This window comes from Mustelus asterias, chromosome 2 (genome assembly GCF_964213995.1).
Source record: "Mustelus asterias chromosome 2, sMusAst1.hap1.1, whole genome shotgun sequence".
In the NCBI taxonomy this organism is placed as follows: domain Eukaryota; kingdom Metazoa; phylum Chordata; class Chondrichthyes; order Carcharhiniformes; family Triakidae; genus Mustelus; species Mustelus asterias.
In genome coordinates, this window is record NC_135802.1 from 77,417,096 (window position 1) to 77,431,424 (window position 14,329).

Below are 14,329 nucleotides of genomic sequence, written 5' to 3' on the forward strand. Positions count from 1 at the left end.
CTTGAGCTCATTTGCATCTTAGCCAAAAGGCCGAGATGCCACTTTAAAAAATTGCTTCATATGAAACATACAAAGAACAAAGAACAGTACAGCACAGGAAACAGGCCCTTCGGCCCTCCAAGCCTGTGCCGCTCCTTGGTCCAACTAGACCAATCGTTTGTATCCCTCCATTCCCAGGCTGCTCATGTGACTATCCAGGTAAGTCTTAAACGATGTCAGCGTGCCTGCCTCCACCACCCTACTTGGCAGCGCATTCCAGGCCCCCACCACCCTCTGTGTAAAAAACGTCCCTCTGATGTCTGAGTTATACTTCGCCCCTCTCAGCTTGAGCCCGTGACCCCTCGTGATCGTCACTTCCGACCTGGGAAAAAGCTTCCCACTGTTCACCCTATCTATACCCTTCATAATCTTGTATACCTCTATTAGATCTCCCCTCATTCTCCGTCGTTCCAAGGAGAACAACCCCAGTCTACCCAATCTCTCCTCATAGCCAAGACCCTCCATACCAGGCAACATCCTGGTAAACCTTCTCTGCACTCTCTCCAATGCCTCCACGTCCTTCTGGTAGTGCGGCGACCAGAACTGGACGCAGTACTCCAAATGTGGCCTAACCAGCGTTCTATACAGCTGCATCATCAGACTCCAGCTTTTATACTCTATACCCCGTCCTATAAAGGCAAGCATACCATATGCCTTCTTCACCACCTTCTCCACCTATGTTGCCACCTTCAAAGATTTGTGGACTTGCACACCTAGGTCCCTCTGTGTTTCTATACTCCTGATGACTCTGCCATTTATTGTATAACTCCTCCCTACATTATTTCTTCCAAAATGCATCACTTCGCATTTATCCGGATTAAACTCCATCTGTCACCTCTCCGCCCAATTTTCCAGCCTATCTATATCCTGCTGTATTGCCCGACAATGCTCTTCGCTATCCGCAATTCCAGCCATCTTCGTGTCATCCGCAAACTTGCTGATTACACCAGTTACACCTTCTTCCAAATCATTTATATATATCACAAATAGCAGAGGTCCCAGTACAGAACCCTGCGGAACACCACTGGTCACAGACCTCCAGCCGGAAAAAGACCCTTCGACCACTACCCTCTGTCTCCTATGGCCAAGCCAGTTCTCCACCCATCTAGCCACTTCTCCTTGTATCCCATGAGCCTTAACCTTCTTAACCAACCTGCCATGTGGGACTTTGTCAAATGCCTTACTGAAATCCATATAGACGACATCCACGGCCCTTCCTTCATCAACCGTTTTTGTCACTTCCTCAAAAAACTCCACCAAATGTGTAAGGCACGACCTCCCTCTTACAAAACCATGCTGTCTGTCACTAATGAGATTGTTTCGTTCTAAATGCACATACATCCTGTCTCTAAGAATCCTCTCCAACAACTTCCCTACCACGGATGTCAAGCTCACCGGCCTATAGTTTCCTGGGTTATCCCTGCTACCCTTCTTAAACAACGGGACCACATTCGCTATCCTCCAATCCTCCGGGACCTCACCCGTGTCCAAAGAAGCGACAAAGATTTCCGTCAGAGGCCCAGCAATTTCACCTCTCGTCTCCCTGAGCAGTCGAGGATAGATGCCATCAGGCCCTGGGGCTTTGTCAGTTTTAATGTTCCCTAAAAAACCTAACACTTCCTCTCTTGTAATGGAGATTTTCTCTAACGGGTCAACACCTCCCTCCGAGACACTCCCGGTTAACACGCCCCTCTCCTTCGTGAATACCGATGCAAAGTATTCATTTAGGATCTCCCCTATTCCCTTGGGTTCTAAGCATAATTCCCCTCCTTTGTCCCTGAGAGGTCCGATTTTCTCCCTGACAACTCTTTTGTTCCTAACGTATGAATAGAATGCCTTAGGATTCTCCTTAATCCTGCCTGCCAAGAACATCTCGTGACCTCTTTTTGCCCTTCTAACTCCCCGTTTGAGATCTTTCCTACTCTCTCTGTATTCCTCCAGAGCTCCATCTGTTTTCAGTTGCCTGGACTTAACGTACGCCTCCCTTTTCATTTTAATCAGATCCTCAATTTCCCTGGTTATCCACGGCTCTCGAATCCTACCTTTCCTATCTTTCCTTTTTACAGGCACATGCCTATCCTGCAGCCTTATCAATAGTTCCTTAAAAGACTCCCACATGCCAGACGCGGACTTACCCTCGAACATCCTCTCCCAATCAACATCCACCAATTCCTGTCTAATCCGGCTATAGTCAGCCTTCCCCCAATTTAGCACCCTGCCTGTAGGACAGCACTCATCCTTGTCCATTACTATCCTAAAGTTAACAGAGTTGTGGTCACTATTTGCCACATGTTCCCCTACCGAAACTTTGACGAAGCCTCAGTGTAACCCAATGACCTCAACCAAGTGCGGCCGACCATGGGCTGCCGACCATACTACACTTGATCTTAGCCCGAAGACCCCCTAATGCTTATAGCTTTCACACTATTAACTCTGACCTTGAAGATAAACTAAGTTACCGTTTATGTGTAATTAACTCCAAGCTTCTTTGAATTACATTTACATCAGAGTTATTATTACCAGTTTCTCAATCTGGATTTCCCATTTATCTTAAACTAACATTAAAAGTTCTAAAACATATAAACCATGAACCAGACTTTCACAATAAAATAATATACTGAATAATGGGTGTGAAGTCAGTATTTAACTGTGGAGGTATTAATTTGCCCATGTTATATGTTTGATGCCTCAAGGCCTGAATGGAAAAACACGGACAATTAACACCTACTGATATAAACTTAATATCGCACAGCTTCATTCTAATATTTAGGTTGGATGCCTGCCCCTCAACCCACCTCTGTTAAAACTAGGATTCGGCATATTCAAGATAGACTCAGTTCCTGTTTCAGATTCTTTTCATTTTCATCTCTGGTGCAATCGCAATTCATCATTTTTTGGTGGTAAGATACAGTCCGACATTTTGGTTTTAATGTACCGTGTTCTTGCCGGGAATGTTTGTTTCTAGGTTACTTAATGATGATAGTTGGAATAATATGGCTTCGATTAAAATTTCTGCAGATGTTGTAAAATGTTCAGCTGCTATCTGGATTCTGGTATAATTTTAAGGGTTAATATTCTATAATTTGAACACATAAAATATTGAAATAATAAATTTGCAACAAATATTCTTTCTGATGATAATTTTGTGGTGGAAAGGAGTAAGCTTTGAAGGGGAAGACCAGTTGGGAAATAGTAAGCTTAAATAAAGAAATAGTTGGAGGTTGGAGTCAGGTAAGTCTCATGAAGGAAAATAATCCACAGTGCGACCTTTATCTCAGTCATGAGGCATCTGTGTTTACAATGATTTTTATGTTTGTACTTTTTGATATTGTGCAGTCATTAAAAGGGTAGGTGAAAGGTCACAAGCCACACATTCTCAATCTGCTTACATTATTTACAATGTGATAGAAGGGAGTAAAATTGTTCTGGTTGCTATGCACAGAAACATTATAAATACTTCCTTTTAGTGCACTTAGGATTCAGAATGTGGAATGCCTTACAAGAAACCATAATAACTTTTAAAAGGAAAGTAGATAAATATTTGAAAAAGAAAAGGGGATTGGCTAAGGACATGAGTAGAGGACTAACTAGATAGCTGCTTCAGAGACATCATGAGAAATAGGAGCAGGAGGAGGCCATTCAGCCCATCAAACTGGTACAGGTGCCGTCGGTGAAAGAGTTTGTTTTCTGCAAGGCAGAATGTAATAAATTGTGTTCCCGAGGCATCATATTAATTATTAATGACTTGGATGAAGAGAACTTGGATATCCAAGTTTTCAAATGACATCAAGTTAGGACACATAAGAAGTTGTGTCGATGTGAGGAAGAAATTACAAAGACACATGGATTAAATTAGTTAGCAAAGCTATGATATATACAATTAAGAAGGAGTCCATTTGGCCCATGGAGTCTGCACCGACCACAATCCCACCCAGGCCCAATCCCATTAACCCCATGCATTTACCCTAGATAATCCCTCTGACACTAAGGGGTAATTTAGCATGGCCAATCCACCTAGCCCGCAAATTTTTGGACTGTGGGAGGAAACCCACGCAGATACGGGGAGAACGTGCAAACTTCACACAGACAATGACCCAAGCCAAGAACCGAACCCGGGTCCCTGGCGCTGTGAGGCAGCTGTGCTAACCATTGTGCCACCGTGCCGCCCCTCCATTGTGCCACCAGATATAATAACCTCAAGATGTTTCAGGCACGTCACAATCAATGAACTTGTTTCAGAATATAATCACTGTTGTAGTGTAGGAAAGCACAACAGCCAATTTGCATACATCAAAGTGCCACATACAGCAGTGAGATAAATGAGGAGATGTCTGTTTTGGTGACGTTGATTGAGAGATAAATGTTGCCCAGCATACTTCCCTGCTCTACAAAGATGATCATATTATCTTTTTCATCCACCTGTGATGAGGCTTTGGTTTACTGTCTCATCTGGCAACAACATCTTTTTGAGTCCAACACTCCCTCTGTACTGCACTAAAATCTCAACCTGGATTATATGATCAAGTCTTTGGAATGAAGCTTGAAGCCAGAATCATAGGTATAAAAGTGAGAGTGCCATCAGTGAGTCATTTCCAAAACTTTAGCAGTTATGTGACTCCTTAGTAGTAGATTGTCCATAATTTAAAAATAATTAATCATCTCATAGACCACAGACACTGCAGTGAAGGATTAAAGGCTCGATCCCAGGCATCTATTAGAATAATAGAACAACTGCACCCCAGAGGAAACATTGTTTGATTGCCAGCTCAGGTTCTCTGATCTCTCTAGTTAATTGCACAATGTTTGTTTACATAACTTAAGTGCTTTCAAGCGTTTGTGGGTCTGTGGTTTCTGAAAGTGCAAAGGGCTGGAATGATTGATACTTTTATTAGCTTGTCCAGACTTTTTTCAAGCATTGAGGAGTGATCAAAGGATTACAATTTTTTCGAAGAATTCTTTAACACATTGTAACTTCACACTATGGTGTTCATTAGTTCAAGAAAGTGTATGGTGGATCAATATATGTGGAAGTGCCAGAGCTTGGCACAGGGGACACAAGAGGCCATGGGGCATGTGGAGAACATGAGGTGGCATGGGTGCATTTGGAAGGGCAAGGGGGTTTGAGGGGTATAGGCTCGAGGACCTTTGTGTTTCTTTTTCTCTGGGAAAAAGTCCGTTGGTAGCAAGGCGGGCCTTTTAAACAGCCTGCCTCCATACCTGGCAGCCCCTATAACTGCCTCCACACTTCGTCCCTGGTCGGTTGGCCAAAACCCAGCTCGTACATGGCCCCCCAACAATGAAAATCCTGCCTTGGTGAGCATTTTCTCCCAGGGCAGAGGGTCCTAGCAAGGCGGTTTCCTAACTCCCCATCCTCAGTTCAAGGATGAAATTCCAGGATGACCTGTTTGGGAAAGAAGTGTGTTGTCTGGCCCTAATGCCATCCATGATTTCTCCATTGATGGAGAAGATCCGTACGGACCAAAGTGCAGAAATGGATTACATGAGAAATCAGGTTGAGTAATGTAGCCAGCAGTAGCCAATTACAGGGATAGAGATCCGCTCAGGTGCATGATTCCAACAGCAGACCCAACAAATGGATAAAGTGTGAATTGATATTCAACTGCAACACTGAGTCAGGACTATTTACTGGAACTAAATTACAAATAGAATCAACGTACTTACATTTATATTGGGCCGTGTTGATCTTCACAGTATGGGTGGTATTATACCCATTATAGAATCTGCCCGACTTTTATTCCAAGCTTTTCAGGGTTCTGTAACAGGCAGGTAATCTGCCCCAGATTTCCACTCATGTCCTGCAAACTTCAATTTATTCTGTAAAGTTTTATCACATTGTCGAATAATCACAGAGTATTTTGCAGAATGAGTGAAGATTTTTAATTCTTCCAGTAATCTTCCTTTCACTTGAACATTTTCAGATGGCCCCTATGATTTGATGGTGAAGTCTGAACCACGATTCAAAGTTAGTGAAGGAGTGTTCGCTGCTGGCAAAGGAGAGCCTGTCTGGTTTAAATGCTCAGCAAATTCCAACCCACCAAATGTCTATTCGTGGTTCCAGAAAGCTGACAACAAGACAACACCCATCCAGTGGGGGCCAGTGTTAAACATCAGGTCTGAGAAAGTACCCGAGAAAGCTGACTACATGTGCTGTGTCTACAACAATATCACTGGCAAACGGGATGAGACTCAATTCACTTTCATACTCTCTGCTACTGGTATGTACAAGCTTGTTGATATTAATTTATTAATTGCAACGGTTTACAGATTATGTGATCATGGGTGTTCTTAAAAACAATTTGAATAGTCAAAAATAGAACATAAATTAAATTGCAGATTAATGAAAACTTAAGGTGATTTAAATTGATTCTATTGCTAATTATACATTGAATACGCTATCATTCTCAAACACACAATGGATTTATTTCTTTGTGTGAATGAGGAATCTCCTGAGAATCATCATAGTTTTGCCTCAAGAAATGTTAACTCAAGACTTATTGGCAAATGAATGAATGATTGTGTGGCGAGGGTTATTGATCTCACAGCCCAGCTACAAACAGTAAATCACTCTCTCTTACTGAGTGGGTCATTTTAGTTTTTTAAAATTTCAGTTAGGAAAGGGCAGGAGAGTAGGATGAGCTCTTACAGAGAACCAACAAGGACACAGCCATCTGAATGGCCTCTTCCTGTGCTGTAACCATTCTATGATGCCATGATTAAACATATATGGAACGAGCACCACATTTCTGTTTATGAATTTGCATTGTATTATGCCAAGATATTTTCCTACATTATGAGCAGGATATTGAGCCCACTCTTGCCATCTGCACGATTACCAAGGGGGCTCAAGATGCAGGTAAACCCAGACGTCGTGGATCTCGCCGGCGAGATCACAACTTCCGATCTTCGCTGCCCCTCGCCAACAATATAATCTGACTCACACCAACAATGGCTGTGAACCTGATTTTAATACACTTCCATAGATTTCAATATAATTAAACTGCTCCCTTGCTTTATATTGGCGCACTGCTGTAACATCACGTCGACGCCACTTATAAATGATTCAGCCAGACATGGATGGGCGCTGGCATTGACTGTGTGGGTGGGGGGGAAGCAGAAGGGAGGTTTATTCATGTTCTGATCGGGACACCCTTTAAACATAGCACCCTGCTATCAGTGCAGTCGGGCTTTGCTGGTGTGTTTAGGCCCCGTCCCTCTGCATGGCGGCATGAAACTCGCCCACCTGGTTTTTTTTGACAGTGTGGTAAAATCTGGGGAGAAAATCGACTCATTTCTCTGGACGAAAACACACTGTTTTTCTCTCTGGAACCAACACTCTGCCAAATTCTGGTAAGATTGCCTCCTATCTGTGAATTGCAGTCCTGTCATATTTACAGTTCTTCCCAATAGGTCCAGTTATTCTGCTGCATTCAATTTCCAAGAATCTAACTCCAACGTTGCATCGACTTACATGAAAAATTACCTCACAGGAGCAAGTCTCCTTTTGCCTACTGGCCCATGTTAGTGTTTATGCTCCACAAGCTTTTCCTCCCACCTTCATTCATCTCTCTCTCTCTACCAACATAGCCTTTTATTCCTGTCTCCCTCATATACTTATCCAGTTTCCCCTGAATTCCAGCACCGCTGATCACTTCAAACACTCCATGCAGTAGCGAGTCAGCATTTACATCACTCTCCTAAATTTCTTGCTGGATTTATTATTGGTTATTCTGACTGAGTGTGGTATCAAGGAGCCCTGCAACATTGAAGTCAGTGAGAATCAGTGGTAAAACCTTCCACAAGCTGGAGTCATACCCAGCACAAAGAAAGATAGGCAGTGCCCTCGGCCTGAACATCTTCAGCTACTTCATTGATGACCTTCCCTCCATCACAAGGTCAGAATTGAAACTGTTCACTGATCGCAGTCTACAGTACTATAAACAACTCCTCAGATAATGAAGCAGCCCATGTCCATATCCAGCGTGTTCTGCACTTTCATGTTGGGCTGATAAGTGGCAATTGACATGTGCATCGCACAAATGCCAGGCAATGGCTATCTCCATCAAGAAAGAATCTAACCATCTCCTCTTGATGCTCAATGGCATTGCCATTGTTGGTTAAAAAGTTAAAGTTAAAGTTTATTTATTAGTCACATGTAAGCTTACATTAACACTGCAATGAAGTTACTGTGAAAATCCCCGAGTCGCCACACTCCGGCACCTGTTTGGGTACACTAAGGGAGAATTTAGCGTGGCCAATGCACCTAGCCAGCATGTCTTTTGGACTGTGGGAGGAAACCAGAGCACCCGGAGGAAACCCATCAACATCCTGGGAGTTGCCATTGACCAGAAACTTAACTGGACAAGGACCATTGACTATGGCTGGAAGAGCAGGTCAGAGGGTGGAAATTCTGCAGTGGAGAATTCTGCACCTCCTGGTTCCCCAAAGCCTTTCCATCATCTACAAGGCACAAGACAGGAGTGTAAGAGAATAGAACTATAGAGAATCATAGAATCCCTATAATACAGAAGGAGGCCTTTAGGCCCATCGAGTCTGCACCGACTCAGCATCTTACCCTCTGCCCTATCCCCATAACCCCATGTATTTACACTGGCTAATACAACTAACCTACACATCCTGAGACACTAAGGAACAATTTAACACGGCCAATCCACCTAACCTGCACATCTTTGGACTGTTGAAGAAAATGGGAGCACCCGGAGGAAACCCACGCAAACACGGGAGAATGTGCAAACACCACACAGACAGTCACCCAAGGTCAGAATTGAATCCGGATCCCTGATGTTGTGAGGTAGCAGTGCTAACTACTATGCCACCCCTTTTTTCTTTTTTTGTCACAGCGGACACTTCCCCCCCACCCAAACGGTCATCGCTGGCATGCCCACTGCTCCAATGTCCGCTCCCCCGCCCCCACCACAAATAAATGAGACCCCCACCCATGAGGCTCTCATTAGGGTCCTCCCCAACACTGCCCCCTGGAACAGGTTGGACTGCCAGGTCAGATACCAGTCTGGCAGTGCCAACCTGTGCTAATGGCAGTGCTGGGGCAGTGCCAGGGCCCTGCCTGGTCATGTCCCTCTCCCCCAGGGACTATTTGTCTCTCTCCCTGGGGGTTAGATCATACCTCGGGGAGAATACTCTCCATTTGCTTGGATAAGTGCAGCTCCAACAACAGGCAAAAGGACTACATATTCTAGGACAAAACATTTTACTTTCTCAGCACCTCACTCGGCACCATTAGTGCACCGACGCAGCAGTGTGCCACTTACCAAGATGTCCTGTAGTCACTAGTCAAGGCATTTTAACAGCACCATCCAAACCTGTGACCTTTACCAACTAGAAGAACAAGGGCAGCAGATGCATGGGATCATCACCGCCTGCAAGTTCCCCTCCAAGTCACACAGATAGTGGCTTGGAACTATATTATCATTCCTTCATTGTCACTAGCTTATCATCCTGGAATTCCATCCCTAGCAGCATCAGACTACAACAGTTCAAGAGGACAGCTTCCCACCACCTTCTGAAGGGCAATTAGGGAGAGACAATGACACTGGCTTTGCCAGCAATGCCCACATCTGCAAATTGATGAGGAGAATAAGAAAATCTGACTGAGGTATATTCTAAATCTTAAATATGAAAAATGGGACTGAAGTGGCATATACCCTTTTGCAACATACCAAATGAAGTGTTGTGTGATAGCACATGATTATGATCAGAATGCTAACAACTGCATCACAGCTGTGCCTAATCCTGTTCTTCAAAGCCACCAACACTGAATGACATCCAGGTGAGAATTTTTTTCCTTTTTCATCCAGTAATGAAGGGCAGCTATAACATGATTACCAACGCCTGGCTAAGACTCAGGCAATGACCTGAGATCTTCCTTAACTTTATTACTCAGCTACTCAAGGTGCAAACTGATTTTGCCTTGAAAGAAGATGTATGTACACACATACTAAAATAGAGAGGATTGGGATATGCTTTATTTTCTGGTAACTGAGCAACATTCCATATTGTGTCCCACTGCATTTGATAATGAAAATGACCTTGTTCTGAATTCTTTCAGCTGGTTCACTGGACTTGGCTGCTTTATTTCAGTTAGCCCTCAACCAAAAAATTATCTTCGTGAAACAATTGCATGAAACAACATTTCAGACTCACTGGGATCTCATTATTGTGCCAGTATCCATTAAAATTGTAATGTATAAACTGACTGCCAGCGATGAATGGGCTGCACTTTTCACACCTTTCCATTTTGCTTTCATTAAGGCTTCATGTTGCGGGGCAGGTGTATTGTAAAAGTAAATAGAGACAGCAGGTGTTCATTGTTGGTAATGTTTTTCTGCAATCAGGATCGCCATAGTGATATCTGCTTTATTCAATAATGCTGCCTCCACTCAGCCTCAAACTGAACTAAAGCGTTCTGGACAAAATAATCAGGGCGACTGTAAGGTAACCGTAATTAAAAATAGATCTAATTGTCCAAAAACTTCCTATTTTTTAAATCAGTATCGCTTGACATGGCTATGCATTTGCATCGAGTGAAGTCTATACGTCATCTTAACGTACCTACATACCTTGGATTGCAGTTCAAACCCTCTCGCGAATGTACTAAATGGTACAATGTTAATGAGGTGGAGATGCCGGCGTTGGACTGGGGTAAACACAGTAAGAGTTTTAACAACACCAGGTTAAAGTCCAACAGGTTTATTTGGTAGCAAATTGCTACCAAATTTGCTACCAAATAAACCTGTTGGACTTTAACCTGGTGTTGTTAAAACTCTTACAATGTTAATGAGTCCAGAGGAAAATAATGCACAAACAACAACTACAGCAGTTAATCTTAACGATTTATCTGCAGTTCATAGGACTTGTGTTGTTGTAAGGTATTAACAAAAATGATGACCGTGCAGTACAGATTTGCTCAGTAGAGTTTGTTTATTGATAAGGGGCAATGAAAATCCACATTATTGTTAATCTGATGGGATGAAATGCAACAGGTCTAAATTTTGAGGATCAACTTTGAGGGCGTGATCTGATTATAGTAGATTCACATTTTGCTTTCATTTTGATGAAATTTTCAGTTTGAGGCCTTTTAATTGCCCTGCCTTTCCTACAGGTGGTAATGTCGCATAAGCTCCCCCAAAGATTTTCAATTCCCTCTTCTTTATCAACATTACTATTTGGTGTAAAACTCACAAGCACAGAATGTTACTAGACTTGTCAATTGTCACACTTTTTTTTGGGGGGGGGGCGGTGGGGGAGGTGGGGGAGATGGGGTGGGGGTAGGTATTATCTATTCTGAATTCTACATTGACAGATTCCTGGGATGGCGGGACTGATGTATGAGGGGAGATTGAGTCCATTAGGATTATATGCGCTGGAATTTCGAAGAATGAGGAGGCATCTCTTTGAAACCTATGAAATTCTGACAGGACTAGACAGGTAGATACAGGAAGGACGTTATTGATGGTGGGGGCATCCAGAGCCAGGGGTCATAATTTAAGGATACAGGGTAAACCATTTAGGACTGAGATGAGGAGAAATTTCTTCACCCAGAGAGTGATAAGCCTGTGGAATTTGCTACCACGGAAAACAATTGAGGCCAAAACATTGTATGCTTTCAGGAATGAGTTACATATAGTGCTTGGGGTGAAGGAGATCAAAGGATATAGGGGGAAGGCAGGTTCGAGCTATTGATTTGGATGATTTGCCATAATTGTAATGAATGGTGCAGCAGGCTCGAAGGTCTGAATGACCTACTCTGTTCCTATATTCTATGATTCTATGTAAGAAGATTTAGCTAATGTCTTCTGATTGTATGATGAATTTCCCTCAACAGGTCAAGAAAGACAGAAACAAAAAGGAAGTTCTCTTCATTCTTTGGGAATCATTGTTGGACTGTCACTGACACTGATTGTCTGTATACTGCTTTACTTTCTCCTGAGAAAATATTATCCTCGAAAAGGTATGCTGTCATCAACTAAAATCAAGATCAATTTTGTGGTATTTGTTCTGAACTTTGTCACCCATTTGACACCCGGAAACATTTCCATATTTCCATATTTCTAGGTTGTTACTGTCACATTTACTTCAGAATGTTAGTAAAGGTTTTGCAATGAATTGCCTCTATTTTAAAAAAAAGTTTAAAGCAATTTTACTTTGAGAGCTGTTGTAATGGTTTTAGTGGACAAATATATCATCTGGTGTAGTATCGAGGTACACAGGTCGTGAAGAATTCTGTGTCTGTAATGCCTTTGCTGATTTAATCAGGAATGGTGGTTGGGCATTATGATTAACTTTAGTGCTTTGGAGTGAAGGAGGAGAAAACAACATCAACCAGAGTGCAGTTCCTCTTGCTGGAAACTGTATTTTGGGTGAGAACAAGGCCAAGCTTGGTGATGATACACTCTGCAGTCAGCCTTGCTGATATTCATTGTCTGGATCCAAACATAAAGAGTGGAAAATTGGGTTAGGTACTGAAGGGCAGTTGGTGCATTGTGTCCCATACACTGACACAAGGCAGCATCTTCAAGACAGAACAAGAGACATTATTTTAATTGGAAATGCAATAAAAATAAAATGGGCAGATTCTCATAGACTTCTTGTCCAAGGCGTTGTTAGTTCTATTTGTAAGGCTGGTTGCAATTTATTTATAATTCACATGGTTGGCAGTTGGCCATTGGCCAGTCAAATTATGGCGTAAGAACAAAGAACAAAGAAAATTACAGCACAGGAACAGGCCCTTCGGCCCTCCAAGCCTGCACCGACCATGCTGCCCGACTTAACTAAAACCCCCTAACCTTCCGGGGACCATATCCCTCTAATCCCATCTCATTCATGTACTTGTCAAGATGCCTCTTAAAAGTCACTATCGTATCCGCTTCCACTACCTCCCCTGGCAGCGAGTTCCAGGCACCCACTACTCTCTGTGTAAAGAATCTGCCTCGTACATCTCTTTTAAACCTTGCCCTCGCAACTTAAACCTATGCCCCCTAGTAATTGACTCTTCCACCCTGGGAAAAAACTTCTGACTATCCACTCTGTCCATGCCTCTCATAATCTTGTAGACTTCTATCAGGTCTCCCCTCAAGCTCCGTCGCTCCAGTGAGAACAAACCAAGTTTCTCCAACCTCTCCTCATAGCTAATGCCCTCCATACCAGGCAAAACTTATATTTCACCTTGGAGTTTGTGTGGTTAATTAGCCTGCCCATTGTTTCAATCGCTGCTGACATGGTCTGTGCAATGTAAAGTGTTGGCCTTTCATTGAAGAAGTACATTGTATTGCATTACTGTTTTCCTTCTGTGATTCGTGGACCTTTTGTGCTTCTATTCAGCAATTTTCTATGTTTTGTTCAACCATGTCTGATATGCCCTGAAACCCTTTACCTTACTTAAGAAACTCCAAAACAAATGCCCGAGAATTTCACACAGGGGCAATTACTAGCAGACATCGGTTTAGGGTAAAATGGGGAAAGTTGAAAAAAGATGTGAGAGGCAAGCTTTTTACATGGGGCGGCATGGTGGCACAGTGTTTAGCACTGCTGCCTCACAGCCCCAGGGATCTGGGTTTGATTCCTGGCCTAGGTCACTGTCTACGTGGAGTTTGCACGTTCTTCCCGTGACTGTGTGGTTTCCTCTGGGTGCTCTGGTTTCCTCCCACATTGTGGGTTAGGTGCATTGGCCATGCTAAATTGCCCCTTAGTGTCCCAGGATGCTTGGTCAGAGGGATTAGCGGGGTAAATATGTGAGGTTACGGGGATAAGGCCTGGGTCGGATTGTTGTTGATGCAGGTTTGATGGGCTGAATGGCCTCCTTCTGCATTGTAGGGTTTCTATGGTTCTACATAGAGAGTGGTAAGTGCCTGGAATGCGCAGCCAGAGGAGGTGGATACAATAGTAACATTTAAGAGACATCTTGACAGATGCATAAATAGACAGGGAATAGAGGGATACGGGTTGCACAGAGATGAAAGGTCTTTAGAAATAAGTATTGTGTCGATGCAGACCTGGTGGGCCTAAGGGTTTGTTCTTGTGTTGTACTGTTTTTTGTTCTTCATTCTTTGTTTACCGCTTTACTTTATCTGTTGTGGAATGTATACACTGATCCATATCGGACCTCACTTAATTTATTCTGAAGAGCTAAGGTAAAGATTCTCAAAAATCCAAACTTAGCCACAGAAGAGCTTATAGATATTGTTGGAGCTAACTTACTAATACCGCATGGAACACAGGTTAGCTAGAATGATAG

General features: G+C 43.0%; 1 protein-coding gene across 1 annotated transcript in view; it reads left to right on the forward strand.

Moving 5' to 3' along the window:
- The window catches only part of hepacam2 (HEPACAM family member 2), a 104,744-nt gene that overhangs the window by 51,238 nt on the left and 39,177 nt on the right, over positions 1-14,329 (forward strand). Inside the window, exons 4-5 of the mRNA XM_078227876.1 lie at positions 5,979-6,275; positions 11,921-12,046. Coding sequence (XP_078084002.1) covers positions 5,979-6,275; positions 11,921-12,046 — 423 coding nt within the window. The remainder of the gene's footprint in view (positions 1-5,978; positions 6,276-11,920; positions 12,047-14,329) is intronic.